The sequence below is a fragment of the Narcine bancroftii genome, chromosome 11, assembly GCF_036971445.1.
Source record: "Narcine bancroftii isolate sNarBan1 chromosome 11, sNarBan1.hap1, whole genome shotgun sequence".
Taxonomy (NCBI): domain Eukaryota; kingdom Metazoa; phylum Chordata; class Chondrichthyes; order Torpediniformes; family Narcinidae; genus Narcine; species Narcine bancroftii.
The window spans coordinates 85021110-85042053 of record NC_091479.1 but is presented as its reverse complement, the minus strand read 5'-3'; the positions used below and the strand labels follow the sequence as shown (position 1 = coordinate 85042053).

The window sequence follows — 20944 nt, the reverse complement described above, 5'->3', positions numbered from 1 at the left end:
TTAAAAAAGTGTTCCAGCTTATTGAAAAACTTCAATTAAAACAAAAAAGCCAAATGTTTATTGTACATATCTTGCAGAATACAATGATCATTTAAATTTAAAATTCAACAAATAGCACTTAATTATAACATTATATAGCACCAAAGTAAATCAGGTTAGTTACAAAAATTCCCTACATCAATTAAAATTACAGTTTAAATTTAAATAGTTACATAACATAATTAAACAGTTGGAGGGGAAAAAAAGTCACAAAATAAATATACCCAGATCTGTGTAGAAAAGTTGAGTATGACCAGTCAATGAGAGGACTGAGGGAAAGATTTTGATTCCCTTCATTTGCTACATAATAGATCAAGTACAATAGTAACATATTCACAGGGCATCAGCTTTTGAATTGGGAAAGAATTTAAATGTATTCACCAATGTCTGCTCTCTTATCACGGAATTTGTTCCTGGCCTTTGTTCTCGCTTTGCAAACAGCAGAGTTGTAAAAATGCTGAAAACAAATGAAAAAGCTGAAAACTTTGCATAGGCTTTAAGTGGAGGTCAAGTTTAAAAAATACAGCAAACATTTCATGAGAAGATTTACTTGCACAATATCAATGACTCATTCAAATGCTGATTTTGCATTTCCTCTCACACCAAACTTTATTCAGAACAATTAAACTAGAAAGTTAACAATTTACAAGATTTAACCATACCCGTTCAACTCGAGAAGTCTTGGTTGCTTTTAGAGTAGCAGCATCAAGCAGTAGTGGAGGCCCCAATTCAAAGACACTGCGCACAAATTCATTAGCCTGTTCAAGACAAGTAGCACTTGAATTATTCCAAATGGTTTGACCATGAAGAACAATTCTTCACATCTGTAGTTAAAATTCAAGGGAATTTACATTTTACTCATTCAATCAAAACAGCTTCACAAAATAGGTTTGGGATTTGTAGTGAAAATAGCACAAAATAAACAATATGCCAAATAAAGCCACCGCATTGGTGATTTAAAATTCAACTTCAGTTTTAAAGCTTAACCCTTTGGACTCCAGCCATTTCAACCTTTCATAATATACATTCTGCACTGGGTCCATGGGTAAACTACAGTTTGAACACCATTATTAACCAGCTGGTGAGTGGGTATAAAACCAGTCCTGGAAAACTAGGATATGTTGATAGTCCCTGACTCAAACAGTCAGAAGCCTTAATCAATTGAATATGAAAATATCTACGAGATGGTTACGCCCTTGGAAGAACATCACATTTGTACTTCCAATTGTAATGGGGTACGAACCAGATGCACATTACTAAAACAAACCAGCTTCGACACTACATTGTGTAATCAAGCTGCACATTTCACAATTTCTTCCTAAACTGTCCAAGGGCATAGCTTTGAATTTTCATTCTCCCTTATTTGGCTTCCTGTAATAAATTTGTTAACCAGAAAGTCCACTAGGCATGATGAATTTCCTCCATGGTCAATTTCTTGACAGACTTGCAGGATAATTATTTTCTTTTAAATATGTAGAAAGACCATCAGGCATCAGTGGCAGAATACATTGAGATCAAGAGTTCAATACTTTTAAAAAAATATATAAAAGGGGCTTGTAATCTGCCAAATGTTTTTAAAACTCAATGTTTGCATGACCAAATTAAAGAAGGACATACTTAGCAAGTGAACAATTGTCACACTTCCATTAGTAGATGAATAAATTGGGTTACATTCCCAACTTTTGATTAAAAGATACTTTATTTGGATTTAAATTATTTCTAACAATGAAAATAGATATTTTTCATATACAGGCCAACATTTCACTTTTATTCAAAACTGAATTTGAGTTAAATTTAAGATGTTGGTCAAAAAAGTTAGCTTCATCAACTAACTGAAATCAGCATCAAGTTTCTGCACAATGTCAGGAATAACGGCAAATCCTAAACCAATATTACGCAGTGGCTCAGAGAGAGTCCTGGATAGTAATTTCAGATATGAAATGATCTGGTAGTTTAATGACTATTTCTACCATAAAACGCCAGCAGTTGTGTGCCAGTACAGCTTTTGTCTTCTTTCCTCAAGCCCAAACTTGTTCACAACCAAGTCTATTCAGGCTTTTCTGCATATATTCCCTGAAAATTGTGCATTCTGGTCTTTGAGTATTGAAAAACTCCATTTACTGGTTACTTATAAGCAAGCTGGCTGTTAGGTATGCTAGAATAACAAGTATACTTGACATTTAACGGTTCTAAGCACAATGCAATTGAAAAATGGAGTTTTGCTCCAATTTTAAACCCACTAACCTGTAGATGGAATCTTATACCAGATGCAAGAAGTTCCTTAAAGGTTTCATAAGTACGCTTTTTTACCCAGCTATCAATATACATGCATTCAGGACCAAATGTAATAGTTTCAGGATCAAAATCCCCATCCTATGGAATAAAACAGCAAATGAAAAAATTAGGGCAGTTTGAACATTTAGGATTCTTTACCAGTAGTTTAGAACTCCCAGCAATGATCAGAGGATAGCAAATTAATCAGCTACTATGATCCAGCCCATTCTACATTATCTATACAAGGCAGTAAAATCAGTCACACGAGTTTTCTCATGATAGCTGATAACCAAATTTGTCAGAAAGTGTACAAATGTTTTTGGTGAGAGTGATTACAAGATTTAGTGCATAGCAATATACTAAAATAGCTTTGAATGACATCGACCTCAAAGAGAGCATGAACATACAGGTCCATGAAACATTCAGTGAAATTCGGCATTATGCAATATGGGCATTGTGCAAACACCATATTATATACTTAGCAAAGCTAATATGGGATACTATAGTGTACCTGAAAACTTTTTATTTGTAAGTAGGGATCAGTGTGGGACCGACACTGAGCTGTGGGTAGAAAGCAGGGTAGTAGGACCAGTGTGGGGACCAGCAGGGGACTGCAGGGAAAGCAGGGCAGTCAGATCAATTTGGGTATACAGTATACAATTTCCTAACCAGCAATTGTTTTTTTTCCCCAAATTGTTGCAGACTTGCTTGCAGTAACTGAATAATCTTGGGACCACGGACATGTATGTGGTCAGACATTGCCTGAATGGACGCCAAGTGGTGCATACCTGTATTGCAGTACTTAAGGAACACAAAACTAGTTAGAGCCAATATTAATGTAATCCACCATTTGCACAATTAATATTTGTATTCAAAGTTTCCACCACTAAAATTCTTCCTGGGAAGATAATGAAATTTGATCAGTGAGCAACTAGTAAATCTTTTAATTTTTAAATGATGCATTCCACGAACATTGGACTAATTTCTGGTGCAGCGCTAATGAGTGATAGCTACACAATTAGAAAAGGATCCGAATCAACTTTTCATTGCTACAGCCAAAGCATTTAAATCATATTTTAATATCAGGAATACTTTTGTATGCATTCAAAAGTTAATCTTTAAAAATAAATTCCATAATGCCAAAGGGAAAGGATCCTATAATTTAGCATTAGCCCAAACCCACTTTGTATTTCTGTGAGTCAAGTAGCTAGTAATTTTTTTTAAATTACAAAAAGGAGGACAAACAAGTGCTTCAGCATACTAAAAGATTGTGAAATTAACATAAAAGTCAATTAATTTAGGGGAAGAGTGCAAAAGAAATCCAAAATAAATGTAAGAAATGCAGTGTCTGAAACTTTGGCAGTAATCTGATATCGACATGATTATTAAAAAAAATTCATTTGTACAAACCATATCAAAATGTATCTTAATGACAGGCAGTCAGTAAAATTCCAGTTTTATAAAGTGGCAGAACAGCACAGCAAATTTTAAATAAATGGGCATTTGCCCTTCAAATCGCCATGCCATTAGTAAGTACCCTGTTAACAGAAAGCAATACTGTCAAGTCGTAGCAAATTTTGCCAAAAGCATCCACTTTGCTTTGTTGAAGCTTTTGAAAAGGTCCCTCATGGTAGCCTGATCGAGAAGTTTAAACCAGATGGAATCAATGGAGATTTGGCAAATTGATTTCAAAATTGGATTGGTCATAAAAGATAAGGGGTTGTCAGTCTGCCAGAGATCCATGACTAATCGGTACTCTGAAAAGACCATGGCTGGGACCAGTTTGTGATAAATAGAAATAAAATGATATGGACAAAAACTTGGGTAGGTTGATTAGAAAATTTGTAGACAAAACATCGGAGTTGTGAATAGCAAGGAAGGTTGTCAGAGGACTGAGCAGGATGTGGGTCAGTTGGAAATATGGGCAGAAAATGGAAGATGTAGTCTAATCCAGGTAAGTGAGATGTTGAACTTTTTTAAAAAGGGGGAGAAAATCAAATGCAAGGGCAAAGTTCACAGCAGATTGTGGGCTCTTGGTAACATTGATTTACAGAGGAATCTTGGAGTCCAGTTCAGAGCTCCCAGGAAGTGCTGAAGTAAATAGATGAGATATCTTCATCAGTGGGAGCACCAGGTACAAGTTAGCAAGCCATACTGCAGCTGCACAAAATCTTTGGTTCAGCCAGATATGAAGCTTTTGTGCTCCATTCTGGTTACATTACATGAAAGATGTGGAGGCTCTGGAGAGGGCAGATGAGGTTCACTGCTGCTGCTTGGATTTATACAGGCAAATAAACAAGGCATGGAGGGATGTAAACCTTATGCAGTTTAAAAAGTGGCATCACGGCTAGCATAGACATTGACCAAGAAGCCTGTTCCTGAGCAATATTAATCTGCGATTTATGTACTATTTAAAAATCAAAGTATGAAAGCCTTGATCAAAAACACTGCAAATGTACAAAAAGCAAAGCTAAACATACACAAGGCAACCAAGGAGTGATCTCAGTGAATCAGTTTTTGCCCCCCTTGTTGAGATAAACAAGTTCTACCAATTTAACTTTGAATCTGAGATACAAACTTGTTCTCCACCCTCAAAGGTATTTATATTCTCTTCATCGCTGAGCCAGGTTTCAAGTCAACAAACCAATCTACATAAATTTCTGATGGAGCAAAGAATGAAGACGTATTTTCCCAGAATTGAGAAAAACCAAAGCAAGATAGTGCAGGCCAAGGAATCTGACACGCTTCAAATCAGATGATTCAGCATAAGAAATATATATTTTTTTAGCTCTTCAAAATAGATCAACTTCTGGACAATGGATTATTTATATACTGGATAAAAATGACGTGTTGAGACAATGAATAGTGATGCCGAACAGAAGAATCACTACCAACCTAACTTGATGTATATCATGGTTAATCAACTAGATGACAGGACAATATAAATCTCAAAACAGATTAAAAATATTGAAAACTGCACCATGCTACACAGGATTATGAAATCATTCACAATACCCTGAGCATTGACAATGAGAATCCCCCTCAAATTCATTTCACCAATGCTTAATTTCAGAAATATCCTGTTTGTAGAAATTGTAATTGATGACAGAAAAATGAAAAAAAAAGAAACTGAGCAAACGAAAAAACCAAAATGATCACTTAGAATAAGTCCAAAGCACAGATGAAGGAGCAAAAGCCAAAGAAACAAAGAAAATACGATCATCTGAAAAGTTCTCATTGACATCACAAAGGAAATAAATTGCTAAGCAGAATTATACCTCTATGGTCTTCAAAACATCTCTGAACACAGAACGCTGTTTCTTCCTGTCAGTTTTGGCACGATACTTATTACCATCTGTTGCCAGGCCCTTCAACTTGCAGCAAAGAAGCTCCATATCTTCATACTCGAAGTCCTGTTGCGAGATATCCAACCATTAGAAAGACCACATAGTCAAACTATTTCTGTTATAAACCCTAAAGCTCATACACCAAACTTGAAAAAAACACTAATGTTATTCAAGTCCCAGAGAGATCTTTTGCATTCCACTCCCAATGAAGATTACTGCAATAAATGGCAATTCAATAAAGGATAGCAGAGATGCTTCGACCCTGGTGTGATGGAATTATGCAATTATTAATTTTTAGGTTAAAATTGTATACATTTCTTAGAAAAGGCTGTGTGAATGTTCGGGGCATACACAAAGACAATTATACACACACAGAAACCATTTTGAGAGATGAAGTGTCTCAAATTCATTGTTCAGTTGAAGCTGTATAAACAAGCATAAAAGTCATGTGATTTCTCCATTGAAACTAAAGACAAAGGATGTTTGCTCAGAAGCACCTGTGTACACACAGCCATTCTGCTGGTTGGTCTGATCAGACAGCCGGAAGCATTTTCTCATTAACTTTTGGGAGAGTTGGAACTTCAAAAATTCAGCAAGAAAACCTGTGTAAACAAGTAGCCATTTGCTTGTTGACCTGTATAAAGATCTACCAAGAGATGTGCTTTAAGTAGAGATCAAAGTAGTCATGTAGTTATGACACAAGGCAGCATCTTTAATATTGCACCAGGTTTGATCTGATGTCAGAATTGCAGTAGCCTTCAATGGGAGAGGTACCGTTGTGTTGCATTCTCCTTTTCAAAGGAGGTACAAAGAATCATTGGTTTCGAAGATAGAGCCGCTTCACTGTCTCTCTGTCAAAAGAGGGCAGTTGTATTGTGTCCATTTTTAAAATGATCACTTCATGTAACCCTTGCCTGGGTGTGAAATCAATGTCTAAAACTAGTTCCGTAACCTCCATGCAAGAGAGGGAAATCATTCTTATGAAGAAACAATTCTCTGAAAAAAAATGTATAAGATTTTGTGAGTTTGAGAACTTTTGAACAGCAGTTTTAAAAGACTGAGTTTCAACACAAAAGATTTCGGAGACTAAATTTTAAAATCATCTCTTCAGAACTATGCCTGAACTGTAATGATTTGGGTTTTGCCACACCTACATCAGTCTTGGTGAATTTCTAGTGCTGCTGGTCTATGTCATATCTCTGGAGATGCGCTACTTTGAATTGCAACAATGAATGGCAACATTATTACAGTTGGGACTCCAGTCAGGCAGGGATAATTCTAGAAAAACAAAGCCAAATGTGCCTTTGAAACAGCAATACAGTAAAATCCAGCACCCATGGGGGATTTGTAGATGTCCAAGTGCATTTTCCGGTTGCTTGAGACTTGCTCTTACAATGCCTAACTGATTGAATACACCTGCATAAAGAATAAGCTGTTTAAAAGACAAAAATATTCTACTTGCACTTCACTTGAATGAAGATATAAACATCAAAGCACTTTTACTTCTGACTGGGGAAACTCTTTACTCAGCAGGAATAAGGAGACCCTTTAATAGAGTCACCACAATGGCGAGGAGCATCAACCAGCTCTTCATCCTGTGAGACACCATTGCTTTATTCAAAACATTATTCAAATAGCTGTCACAAGGAAAACACAACCAAGGCACTCCACTGACTGAATATTTGCTCCCATCTTCAAACATTTGTGTTACTTCGGAGAACATTTAGTTTAAAAAATGTAAACATATCTTTTAACCTATTAATTTATTCTTATTTATTTTAATTTAAAAAATTATTTTCCTTTTTTTTGTCGTTTGCTTGAGGTTGCTCGAATTCCAGGGGTTTTAACTGTACATTTCACCATTACAGTGCCCAACATTCCATAAAGATACTCAAGCATATTTGTCTAGTGTTGGATATGGACCAAAATGCAGACAAGACGGGCAAGAAACTACATACTCCCTCGGTGTCTCACAGCAGTGAATTGTCCTTCTTTAAATACAACCTAACTCTATTTTCTCCTTTCCACATAGTAACTAAATGACACATCTTTAGCAATTATGGAACTCACTGTTGGGACAGAAGCCGTCACATTTATCAAATATTGGATGTGTACCTGAATAGCTGACCTGCTAGACCTAGCAGTGAAAGAAGGAATTATGTTGGGCAGTTCTTCGACCAACTCAGAAAATAGGCCAAAAGACCTCCTTCCATGCTGAAAGATTTCTATGACGCTACGAAATAAGTCATCTAAACATCACTTGGCCTTCTGTGAATTATTTCCTTTTACCAATATCCACATTTAATTACTGATGATTCATAGATGCAAGAAACCCCACCCCAAGGTCATGCTTACATCATAGATATCCCTGGACAGTTCAAATAAAAGAGCCAGCGTCTCTCCAGCAGCAATTCTCATGTCCACATCACCACAAGAAAGAAGACAAGGAAGTTTGGTCAAATGACTGAAATGGGAATTAAATCAAGCTATTATTATCCATGGAAATAATTTCTACAAAATGAAAAAAAAAAGCTGTTAAAAGATTTACTAAAATTAAAAAGCAGCTGGATTTAAGCTTTACATGCATTTTGTAAACTAAAGTTAGAAGTAACTTTGCTGGAAGATACTTTCAATTTAAAAACAATGTAATGACTTGCAATATTTATGGTGATAAAAATGTTACCAGCTAAATCAAGAATGAGATATTGTCTCAATCCCAAATCTCCTGAGCAACAGAATCCAAGTCATCAGGTATTATTTAAGGGATTATTTTAAACAGTTAAATAGACTAGGATTCCCAATGCAGTGAATACCAGGGAGGATACAAAAACTTAAATCATGTATGAGTAATTAAGCTATTTTAACAAATCACATACATTTCAAATATTTTCTTCATCAATGAGGCCGGACAAATCGTTAGCAGCAACGTCCATGCTGCTAAAGTACTGATATCCAGTGGTGCTGGTGAGACACCAATCGTCTTATCCTGCTTCTGGTAAGATGCTGTAAAAATGCTCTCAAGGTAGGTCATTGTTAAGTGTAGATCCTATCATATAAAAAAAAAGTTTTTAAAAAAAACCTCATTTCTAAAGTACTAAGAAATTGTGTAAAGAACAATTAGGACAGGTCTAAACGTGTTCACAACCGTACCCACCTGCTGATGGCTTAACTCATCTCATTTACTACCCCCTGTACTGAACAATGCAGAGGTGCTCAAAGTCAATTTAGGAAATGCCTGATGCAGGAGGTAGCTGTTCATCACCAATCAAGAGTGTCTGGCAAAGATATGCCAGTGTGCATGAAAACAGTAAGCGTAGTGGTAACCACAATGCTGTTAAAATGCCAGTGTGGGACAGGGGTTTAAATCCTTTTCTGTCTGTAAAGAGTTTGTACATTTTCCCCATGTCTGAGTGGGTATCCTCCAGGCGCTCCGGTTTACTCCCACCAGGTCAAATGGGTGTAATTTGGCTGCATGGGCTCATGGGTCAAAAGGGCCTGTTATTGAGCTGTATGTCTAAATATTAAAAAAAAATCAAATGTACAATAGACAGCCTCAAACTTTGTTCAGGGCTCACTTGATTATAGATATCCAAGCTTCACGAGCAGGACAAGACTGTACATTAACTGAGTGACACAAGCTTGTAAATAAATGGTGTGGTTTAAAGTAAATGGGTCTGAACCAAAAAAAAACTTTGTATTATTTTTGGTAAAATTATCGCTATGCTTACCTCAATGTCATCAGCTGCAACGTAGCAACAAATGGCCAAATTAGTAGCACACTTGAAGAAAAGCAAAAGTTAAAAGTTAATATCATAAATAGCCAATTATTTTAAATATAGATTTAATACAAGTCTACCTACAGCTCTCCGTGTCTGTACACAGACTGATTTATCAGTAAGGATGGTCTTGAAGATTGGCCTCAAACTTTTGAAGACCTCTTCACTTTCAATGCTAGATCCCAGCTGAATGCAAAGAAGAGAAGCAACTTGGGCGGCGACACACTGTTCTTCACTTTTACCTGATATTTTAAAAACAAAACAAAACCGACGGGTTGCTCATTTACCATTTTGCATAGTACATCAATACAAGGTGAGAACTTTGATTTCTTTAAACATCTCAATTTAAATTCTGGAAAGAAAAAATTCTTCCAGCTACCTTTTTTCAGACAGCGCTCAATACTGTCTGTCAGGGTCACCCTTCTTTCCAGGATAAAGTCATAAAGGAGTTTGGAAGCGAAAGCAGATTTCAATCCTTCAAGAGCCAATAATCTGATCTTTGCACTGTAGATGCGAAGTTGTGTATTAGTAAAACATAGATTTTGAAGACATTTGTTCAGCAATTCCCACTAGATTATAAATGGATACAATTGCTACCAAACTCAGCTGTCCAAATAGAAACCATGTACTTCAACTGCTTGGGACCACTGTATCCTTCCTGTGTAGCGGGTCCCTGCAGCCCCTTACACATTGGACCCTAAATTGCCCAGTCGAATGGTGAATGGGCAATTTAAGGGTGCTCCTGCTCCTTCGGTGATGCGGTGAGTGACTTGTCACGCACTTACCACGTCGCCGGAGGACCCACAGGGAATTCCGTTGGCCTCCAAAAGGTAAGTGGCCGGGGCAGGCACAGAATCAGGGTGGGGTCGGGAGGGGGAGCGCTGTTTGGGCTGGGGCAAGCGTGAAGTTGGAACACTACCAGGGTCGAAGGGGAGTGGAATTGGGGCAGGAGGAATGGCCGCCCTTCTTACCCACAATCCCCCATACTGCTGGAACCGCTCTGGCATTCCAGTGGCATGAGAGATTATGGGTAAGGAAGACAGCCACTGCACGCAAGGGTAGATGTCATTTTCTACCCGGGCAGCCATGATTGCTTACAAATTGACCAGCAGTAGCTACACGGTGTGTGTACACGGGTCGGCAATCCACCTCCCAGAGGGTTTGGGGCTACCCGTCCAGTTTAAAAAAAAATCTACCCACTAATTGGCCTGTACACGGGTAGAAAACCTGCCAAACTGGCAGTTAAACTCATGTTACAATCCAATTTGTAAACCCTTAATTTTTGTTGGCAAGTCCAGGCAACCTTCCTTCCATGGGAGAAAAACACTAATCATTCTGGGAATGCAAGTTTATCAAAAATAATTAAAAAGTACGCACCATTAAAAATATACTCAGTTTCAAGAGATTACAGATTTGAATTCCATAGGGGCCTAGCTAATTTAATCTTTACTAGCAGCATGCATAATCTAAGAAAAAAATCTTTTGCAGAAACCATAGTTTTGCTTCATAATTTGATGTTGAAACACATTTCACTAGTTGTTCCTCTTCATCACGGGCTGAAGGGCCTGTATTGTGCTGTAATGTTCTATATTCGGTTTATTGTCTCATTACAAATTGTCACAAACAGCATTCAATACAGCAATGTCATTCATTTAATGCCAAATACTGAACTATTTCAATCGATGGGGGATGGGGTATGAAGAGAGAGAGCAACTCATTTCCATTCCTCTTTATCTCCCCCCACCAGACAAGACCAATTGAGCGATAGAGTAATGTGAATCTTAAGCTTAAAGCTTCTGCAGCATTCTAGGATAAACTACCAAATCATTCCTTAATATTCAAAGTCAATAACTAAAATTATTGGTTATGAAGCAATCTATTAAGTGGAGACATGGTATAAATTTCAATTGACCTTTTATCAAAAGTGCTATCAATAAATCCTCTCAGTTTATAATCATAATCTTCTTGGCTTGTTTCTTCATCAAGATCTTCAACAGCTGAAAGAGAGAGATTCAAAGTTTTTGTTTTAACCATATAACCATTTACAAAGACGACTACCGCACTTTGAACAGATGAGATCTCAGAGTCAATTTCAGTTAGAAAACTGGTCAAATTTTCTTTTAAATGTCACTCTCCCCCCCACCCCCCACATAGCAATTCAAGAAACAAGTGGGTCACATGATAGTTAGCAACTCCAATAATTTCAACACCAATCTCAAGAGATCAAGAAACACAAATTGCATGGAGAACATTAAACTGCTGTGCAGAGGGTTCAGAAAAAAAACCCCATTTTAGCTTCAAAGTGACTGCTATTTAACACTGCCAAGAATTCAATGGCACCTTACTTTGATCAGTTTCTGTACCATCATCAGCCAAGCTGGTAGGATCACTAAAACTGCTGCAGTGGCTCATCGTTTCAACAGACGCATCCTCATCACTGAAGGGCTGCACTGCTCGTTGTTGTCGACCTGCCAGGAGAACACAGTCATTACTAGTCTAGGGATGAAGAATTGCTAGATGCAAGGCCCAATGCACTAATGATCAAATTAAAAATTTAACTAAGTCATAAAATGTACAATCAATTTCTTTGACAACCAGAAACATCAGATAACTTTTTGCCTGCCATTAAGAATAATAGCAGAGAAAATCGTCATTTAAAAAAAAAGATGAAAGATAGAAGTCAACACCTCCCACTCAAATTACACAAGATTGTTGAAGCATACCACTTATAATAAAATTACAAAATATTCTTGCAAATGAACATTTCTTAAATAGAAATGTCACAATTCATTTTTATCAGTCACCAGTTCCCAAAACATAGGCTTTTAAAAAAGAGCAGCTAAAGGTACAATTGATTTTACAATCAAGATTTGTTTGGGGGCCGGGGGGGGGGGGGGGGGAAAGAAGTGGGGCTGTTGTCAGATAGAACAGTGAGCACAACAAGGATACCAATCTAAACTAACCTCATCTGCCTGCACATGCTCCATACCCCATGACGGCTTGTCTTCATCAAAATGCTGCACAGACCCTTGTCGTCCGACAATGACCATCTACCCTCTATAGGCCTCTCTCTGAAGTTTATACACTTCATCATTTTACCCTTTAACCTCTTAACACTGCAGAAGAACACAAACATTTTGTCCAACCTCTCCTAAAGAGCTAATATTCACTAAGGCAGGGAACATACTGATAAATCTCTTCTGCAAACACTATCAAACCTCTACACCAGGAGTGGGCAACCATTTTAAAAACTCACATTCCACCTTAAGTATTCCCTATGCCATAAGTGCTCTGTGATTAGTAAGGAAATGCTCAAGGTGTTACATGAGTGGGAAGGTTGAGAATCGCTGCTCTCAACCCAATTGTTACTGAAATATTTTGCTTGACAGAAAAAGGTCATTGGTTCATTTCCTTTGGAGTTATGAAACCACGCACATAACGAGTCAATTAAGTACTATTAAAACAGTGGTTTTCAAATCTTTTTCTTTCCATTCACATACCATGTTAAGCAATCCCTTACTAATCACAGAGCATTTATAGTGTAGGGAATACTTAAGGTGAAATGTGAGTTTTAAAAAGGTTGCCCACCCCTGCTCGACATCCTTCAACCACCAAAGGTGCAAATAATCCAAATATGGCGCACTTAAAAGTTTTACTTGATTTCATGACTTTCATACCCAATGCCTTAACTGTTGAAGTAAAATGTGTTGTATCCTTATTTACCACTCTCCCTTCCAAGAGTCCTGCACTTACTGCATCTGTAAAGATTAAATCTGTTGCGATCAGAACTGGGGTTTGAGTCTCGCATTGTCTGTAAGGAGTTTGTACTAACGTCCCGATTGCTGGCGCTGTAAAAGCGTGCTAACTGCTGCACTCCACTGTATTATTTCCTGTTTTAAGCTTTGTTCTACGTTTTGATATGTTTACATAGGGAATTCCCTTAGGGATCAATTTCTGTTTTCTGGTATTATCTGTCGTCCGACAATGGCCAGGCCCAATGTCGCTGTATTGAAGAGGTACAAACCTGCACTACTTTTGTGTGAAACTGGCTTTGTTAAATTGTTCTTACTGCATCTGACCTCCCAAAATGCAATACCTCACATCCAGATTAAAGTCCATCTCCACATCACCTGCAAACTTAATCAGGCCACCTAAATTTTCATCCAGATAATTCTGTATCTATCAGTCATAAAACTGATCATTGCACAAGTCACAGCTCTCAAGTCAGAGAAACATTCCTCTACCACTATCTTCTGCCTTCTATAAAGAAGCAAATTTTGTATCTAACTGACCAACTCAAGGTGGATCCCATGCAACTTAATCTTCTGAACCAGCTGATCATGAGGGATCTTGTCCACCTACACTTAACTAAAGCATTTGACAACATCCATGCCCATCATTCTTGTCACTTCATTTTAAAAATGATAGAACCTCCCATTCACAAAGCTCTGTTAATTTTCCCTTTCAAATCTATGTCTTTTCCAAATTCAAGTAAATTCTGCCCCCCAAGAGTCTTCTCTTATAATTTCCCCTCCCACTGATTCAAGTCTAACTTGATCTGATTCGATTTCTTATTTAACAAAGGAACAAGTCCACTGTCCACTCTTCTGTGACCTTGCTTGTGGCTGAAAGGAATACTGAAGATATCCTGAGTCACAGCCATCTTCTTCCTTGCCTTCCTCACCTATCGGGAAGATTTTCATCAGACACAGGAGACTTATCAAACGTTAACATTTCAGAATACATCAAAGGATCCAATGCATCTTTCTTCAAAGTATTGCCCCATAATAAAACCACACATCTTCCTAATCTCACAATCACCCAATGTTTATTCGAAAAAAAAATCATTCACAGGGATCTAGAAATTTGAAGTAAGTATTCATTCCCATCACACACATTCAAAAGTTTTGTTGAATGGTTCCAGAAATAAAGGAGAAAGCAGATGCTGGAATCCGAAGCCAACTCTTCCCACCCTGTGGCTTCTGCATTGCATTTTCTCAGTCTTGATAAAGGAGTTTCAGCTTGAAACCAACCACTTTTTTTTACCACCCACTAATGCTGCTTGACCCATTGAGCCCCTCTAGCAAATAGTATTTAGCTTATAGATTCAATAGCCTACATTAATTGCAAGATAATTGAATTTGTATCTTACAATTGAACTTCACTCAAGGCAATGTTTTGTAAAGTAATCATCTGGGCAGAATTAAGAAAAAAAAGCCAATATCATTGGTCAGCAAACAATTTAACAAAGCCAGTTTCACACAAAAGTAGTGCAGGTTTGTACCTCTTCAATACAGCGACATTGGGCCTGGCCATTGTCGGACGACAGATAATACCAGAAAACAGAAATTGATCCCTAAGGGAATTCCCTATGTAAACATATCAAAACGTAGAACAAAGCTTAAAACAGGAAATAATACAGTGGAGTGCAGCAGTTAGCACGCTTTTACAGCGCCAGCAATCGGGACGTTAGTACAAACTCCTTACAGACAATGCGAGACTCAAACCCCAGTTCTGATCGCAACAGATTTAATCTTTACAGAGCCAGATCGGGACCGGGGTTCAAGTCCCACGTTGTCTGTAAGGTGTTTGTACTAACAGCACCAGATTCAAATGTGCCAGACCAAAGAACGCTGGATAAGAGCAGTACAACCTGTACTTTTTCTTGTGTGTAAATAATTAACAAGTGCTGAGTTCCATACATTTCCTAACCCTCCACCAGGAGCCATTTGTGGATTTTATTTTTTGTATTTAACCTCTCGCAACTCAAGGACAGAAAGGTTTGCAATAATTGCACAAAATCCTAAACATTTTGAAGTATATAATTACAGGAGACTGCACCAGAGAAAGGATATTCGACTTGAAAGAAGTGGTAGAGTTACCATCCTGTCACTGGAATCTAACAGTTAAATTATCAGAAATTTCAGCTTCTCAAAGACAATAGCAATCAAATTAAGTTTGTGATATTTCCATTCGAGAGTATTGAGCCCAAAGCAACCCAGAAAAGACAGTGTCTGCTATGCTCACACAGAATAGCCAAACTTCTCCATCCCCCAGAAAACAGCCCAGGGAAAACATCCCTGTTTTTCTGCTGTAATGCTAAATAAAAATCACATTTCAATGGGATCAGCCATATGTTTGAGAGTATCAGCACAATCTCTGCTCACAGGGAAATTCCATTCATCCCAGAAATTACCAAATATTCCTTTGGTTACAAGTACAGGGCTCCCCAGGTTACAGAAGACTCAACTTACAGATATCTAACATGTGCAGTTTCTCCCAAAGAAATGTAAACACATACAATGACACAGCAAAAAAAAAACAAACCTGTGACTTATTCTTGATTATGGATGTTTGTGGTAGCGAAGTTTAAAATAGCATTGAACATTTACGCAAAAAAGTGTCTTTATGAAGAAATATCCAAGTCTTGACTAGCTGGAATGACCAACTTTGTTGCCTCTGCAACTGTATCTGGAGTAACTTGGCTGCAACAGCAAAACTGTGGTTATCTCTGTCAAACATGCACTTCCCTTTCTGAGAAATTGCTGGTTTCAGAAAAAAAAACATTTAATTGACAGGGATCTGAACCCTTAAATAATCAAGGAGCATTATTACCTACAGTCAGTAATCATGATCAATATATTACAAGCCAGGAGCAGTTTTACCAAGAACTGAAAATAATAATTTTTTTTTGTTTAGAAAGATCAACTATTTGCCTTTTCAACCATTTGCTTGGGTGGTACGGTTACAGTGGCAGCAATCAGAATAGGGGTTCGAATCATGACCGGTGTCTGTAAGGAATTGGTGCTCCAGTTTTCTCACTGCTCAAAACGTACCGGGAGTTGTAGGTAAATTGGGTGGCACAGGCTCATGGGCTGAAAAGGCCTGTTACCATGCTGTATGTCTAAATTCATCTTATAAAAATTAAAATTAATTTTCATTTATGTGCAACACCAAGGCTTCTAAGCACTTCACTACCACACCAGAAAATGCTTTACCATTTGTAACAAGGTGGATAATTTTACATTTTCCAAATTATATTCCACTCTTAATGTTAACCTGTCTACTTTGAAGCATCTACCTTTTTTCCATCTCTCGTCAGTTGGCAGCCATCTGTAGGGCATCTCATTAGTCTCCCAATGCCAAATAACTCATCACTGACATGTTTTGTCCTTTACTCAATCATTGATCCATATTAGTAATTTTAATTACCTTACTTAGGTGGTTAAAAGTCTAGAGAAGGGAGGTCAAGCAGACCATAATTCCCTATTTTGACCTTTGTCTTAATCATGGGAGACTAGCTTTCTACAGGCATTTAAAACCTAACTTCCACAATGATATATTTTCATTCCAGTTCCTGAAAGGATCCTATTCCTTTCTCTCAATTTCTCCATTTCCAAAGTATCAGTCCCCAAGATGAGGACTTCCAGTCCAGATCATCTGAAATATCCTCCTTCCTCTAAAAAGTTGGCTTCCCCTCCACCATCATCAATAACTCAGCCCTTAACAGGTACACAATCCTTTATCTGCAACCCTTGGGGGACAGTGTGTTCCAAATTTCAGAAAAAAAGCCAGTTGCCTTAGATTTAAGCCCACCCAAATTGTGCAGCCATATCCACCCCCTTCCAGTCGCACTGGCATCTCTCCCCCCACCTCCGCCTCACTGCCATCTCTCTCCCCCCTCACCCACCCAAGTCACGCTGCAGTCTCTCTCTCTGCCGGTTTTTGGAGTTTTCCAGATTTTAGATGTCCAGATAAAGGATTGCAGATCTGTACTTGCATTTCCTGCTCATCTACCCTGGCTCCCTCTGCCCACAGACACAACATAAACAGGATTCCCTTTGACCTCATCTCCCACCCAACCAGTCACCACCACCCACATATTCCCACCACCAGACACCTTCCCCTCTCTCCTCTCTCTATGATTCACTTGTCCACTCATCCCTTCCCACCAATTGCCCCCTTGCACCCACATCTCCTCCCTCATCAACAAACAGTCCTTCCAAGTGTGTATCCACAGGAGTCATCTACTGCATCCGGTGCTCCTGTTGTAGCCTTTACATTAGAGAATGGATGCAGGCCACTGTGCAGAGCACCTTCACTTTTCCGCAGTGACAGGGATCTCCCAAAGGCCAACCATTGGCCCCCATTCCCATTCTGACGTGTACTGTCAAACCAAGACCATCTGTAAATTGGACAAGCAACACTTTTTTTTAATCTGGGCACTCTCCAACCAGATGGCAGTAACAGACTTTTCCAATTTCAGTTAACCCACTCCCTGTTCTCCTCTTCCCCATCCCTCTGTCTTCTTTCCTCCAGCCATTTCCCTCTTCATTCAGAGCCACCCACCCAAGTTTGCTGGTTTGCCCTCCTTCCATTACCCATTGCCTGCGGGCCTGTGCTCCTCCTCCTACCACCCCCCCCCCCCACCAATTTGTTCAGGTACCTTGCCCACATTTTGTTCATAACTTGAAGAGCTTTAAACCGAAACATTGGTTATCCATCTTTATCTTTGCAAAATAAAGTACACTGTTTGACCTGCCAAATTTCTTCAGCCTTGTGTTTTTTTTTTACATCCACTTATTTCTTGACGCATTTCCACAATTTCTATTCATATTGGTTCTTGAACGCATCCACTTTTCAGTGAAATTTTTACTTAATAGTTTGAACCCACTTTAAGTTGATAACAACCACCATTTTGAATATTCAAAAGAGCTGGAGAAACTCAGTAGCCCAGTGTTTCAATGCTTTGAGCCTCATCAAGTATGAGTAATAAGATTGCAGGTGCCGGAATAAAATAGTTGGGGGGGGGGGGGGGCAGTCTCTACATCAGAGAGACTAGAGGGAGGTTAGATCATTTTGTCTTGTCCACTCAATAGTGTGATTTCCCAGTGGCCAACCATTTCAATTCTGCACCCCACTCCCATGCAGACATGTTGCCCCATGGCCTCATGCACAACCAAACCAAGGCCATCCACAAAACAGAGGATAATTATGAATCCATTAATAAACTCTCCAACCAGAATACATCAACACTGACTTCTCCAGTTTCCATCATGCCCTTGACTCTCTCTCTCTCTCGGTCACCTCTTCAGCTCTCCAACCCCTTCCTTCTCCATTCAAAGGGCGATCACCTCCACCTCATCACGTCCAAGATTTTTCATTTCTGCCCACCTATGACCATGACCTCCGTCTGCTGAGGATACACGAAGACTTGGTGCTGCTATTGCAGGGGGCCACAGTATGGAGTCTTTTCCAGTGTCGTCTTTCAAACAACTGCAGGTGGGGAAGTCATGACAGATGTGCCACAGTAGTGGCAATGGTGTATATGGAAGTGATAAACAAGTGTTTGGATACCATACTAAGGGTGGAAACTTTGAATAGCTTTCCTTTAGTAAATAATTGATTGTGAACAAAATCTACTTTTCGTTAAAAATGCCTTGAACGACAAACACAGAATCGCCAGTTTCTTGTCGAACTCCACTTTAAATACTTATTTGACACGTGTCAACTGGGGTTCAGACGCACTTTCACAAGGGCATCCAGTTCAACAGGAGAACCTGCATTTCTCTCCCCCCCCCCAAATGTTTGATAGGAGGGTGGAGATTGCCAACACAAGGAAAGCAATTTTGGGCGTGGACCCATGCAACCAAAAATCTTGACTTCACATTTACTGCAAAATTCATGCATTTGTCACCAAAAAGTGCTGACGTTTGCCCTGAACCAGATGTTCACCCGACACACGGGCCTCAAGGTCATAACTTTAATCCTGATCTTGGACCATTCGAGGTGCACGTTATAAATTACAACCAACTGGCTCTGAGCAGTCGTCCAGCGAAAATATCTGGAATGGTGTTACTAGTCGTCGTGTACCAGCCTTGGAAATGTCGGGTACGGGCACATTCTTGCGTCCAACGATGTTAACGCCGCAGATGCCGAGCCCTCGTACACATGTATTTCCAGCCACGCCGACAGCGGAGCATCTTCCTTTAGCGAGAACCACATGCGGCCTCTCCCGGCGGCCCATTGTCTCCCAGCCACGCCACAAGATCAGGGCGGTCTGCCGCGCGGCTCGCCGGGAGTTGTAGTCCACCAAACTCCCAAACCTCGCTTGGCAGCCGCCACAGCAACTACACCACCCAGAAACCATTGCGCCGCCACGCATGCTCCGTGCACATGTTCCGGCCATCTTACCTCCACCACCTCCCTTGTTGTTCCGCTTCTTGGACTTCGGCATTTTCCCGATTCAACGCTGCAAAACCGCTAATATCACCTGGAACGACCGATCAGCCGATGGATGTACACTTTTTACTGTAGCGTCTTTCAGGAACCAGATGTAAATCACCAAACGGCAATAAAAAGTAATAAATAATCCCGGTAGATAACGACGATCCAAAACGACTCATTGTACCTCTGCATTAACGAGAGTCGACGTCACGCGGCCCACGTCCCCCCTTTTATGGCCGCGGTGACGCACGGCGACGTCCACGCGGCGCGTGAGGGGGTGGCGTCCGCCCTCCTCCAATCAGCGCCGAGCGGTGATTCACCGCGGTGCGGCTGGCGCCCAGTGACACGTTGGCAGGAACGGCGGCGGGTCGAGGGAGGGGGGGTTCACGCCGAAAGGGTTGGGGGGGGGGGAAATGCCCCGAATAAAAACGTGGTCGGGTTCCTCTAAAAGGTGGCGCATGACATTGTGGAGGGTGACATGAGGACCGTGTCTGAGTGGTTGGGTTGAACAAAACTCGAGTGGCCAGGGTTCAATCACGTGACGTCGACTGGAAGATGATATTCTCTGGGCATCAATTAGAAACCAAGAATTAAATGCTATTATTTCTGAATTTAAAACATTTTCAACCCCAAATGAAACGATGATGGGAACCAGCTATTTCTTTTGGTGACTGAATGTCTGCCATGATGAGGTTTGCTGGAATCTCAATCATTCAGTGAGATTATTGCTGACTGATGTATGTCCAGCTCGTCCCTCTTTTCCAGTCTCCATAACAAGACTCATGTAAGATGATCAATTCCCCCCACCCTCAGCTTATATTAGCTATTGAAGACCGATTAATGCATTAATTGAATTGCTTATTGACAGGTGTCCAGGTGAGTCAGCAATGCAAGAGGAAAAAGGGTTGCGTCAAACAAGTTGTCTCACCTCAGGCAAAGGCGCAGGAGAGAGTAATTCAAAAGTACAATGCAAGTCATCACAACTATGTGAGGCACAGCCTCAAGAAGACGGACAAGCTACCGTCATGAAGGACACAAATTATCTTGGTCACAACTTTGGGCCTTCCTCCAATTATACTTTTATGCCAGCAATGTTGCAGCAGAATTGAATTTATTATACACTTGAGCTGTTGCGCCTTCCAAGCAAGTGAGGAGACGTGTGTCCAGGATAGATCACTATTTAAGTGGACTCCAAGGAACTTGGTGCATTCTTAGTTATTGATATGTAGTGGAGGGTGGTCATCTCTAGTCCTCCTAAAGAGCACAATCGTCTTGTTTGCT

At 39.7% G+C, this 20944-nt stretch overlaps 1 protein-coding gene across 9 annotated transcripts; it reads right to left on the bottom strand.

The window, feature by feature from the left end:
- Positions 1 to 35: 35 nt before the first annotated feature.
- ifrd1 (interferon-related developmental regulator 1) lies at positions 36 to 19883 on the bottom strand. 9 transcript variants are annotated; one of them, XM_069903828.1, is made up of 13 exons: positions 19631 to 19883; positions 11782 to 11904; positions 11349 to 11433; positions 9816 to 9940; positions 9521 to 9678; positions 9389 to 9439; positions 8537 to 8706; positions 8016 to 8124; positions 5592 to 5726; positions 2983 to 3114; positions 2284 to 2412; positions 702 to 797; positions 36 to 496 (listed from the first exon to the last, which is right to left on the bottom strand). In XM_069903828.1, exons 1-13 carry the CDS (start codon positions 19671 to 19673, stop codon positions 407 to 409), a joined length of 1446 nt encoding a protein of 481 aa, XP_069759929.1. In that variant the 5' UTR covers positions 19674 to 19883; the 3' UTR covers positions 36 to 406. The 9 variants fall into 9 exon arrangements, with proteins under 9 accessions (XP_069759929.1, XP_069759927.1, XP_069759931.1 ...); XM_069903826.1 differs by lacking the exon at positions 19631 to 19883 and adding an exon at positions 19310 to 19624; XM_069903830.1 differs by lacking the exon at positions 19631 to 19883 and adding an exon at positions 18611 to 18635.
- Positions 19884 to 20944: the final 1061 nt, after the last annotated feature.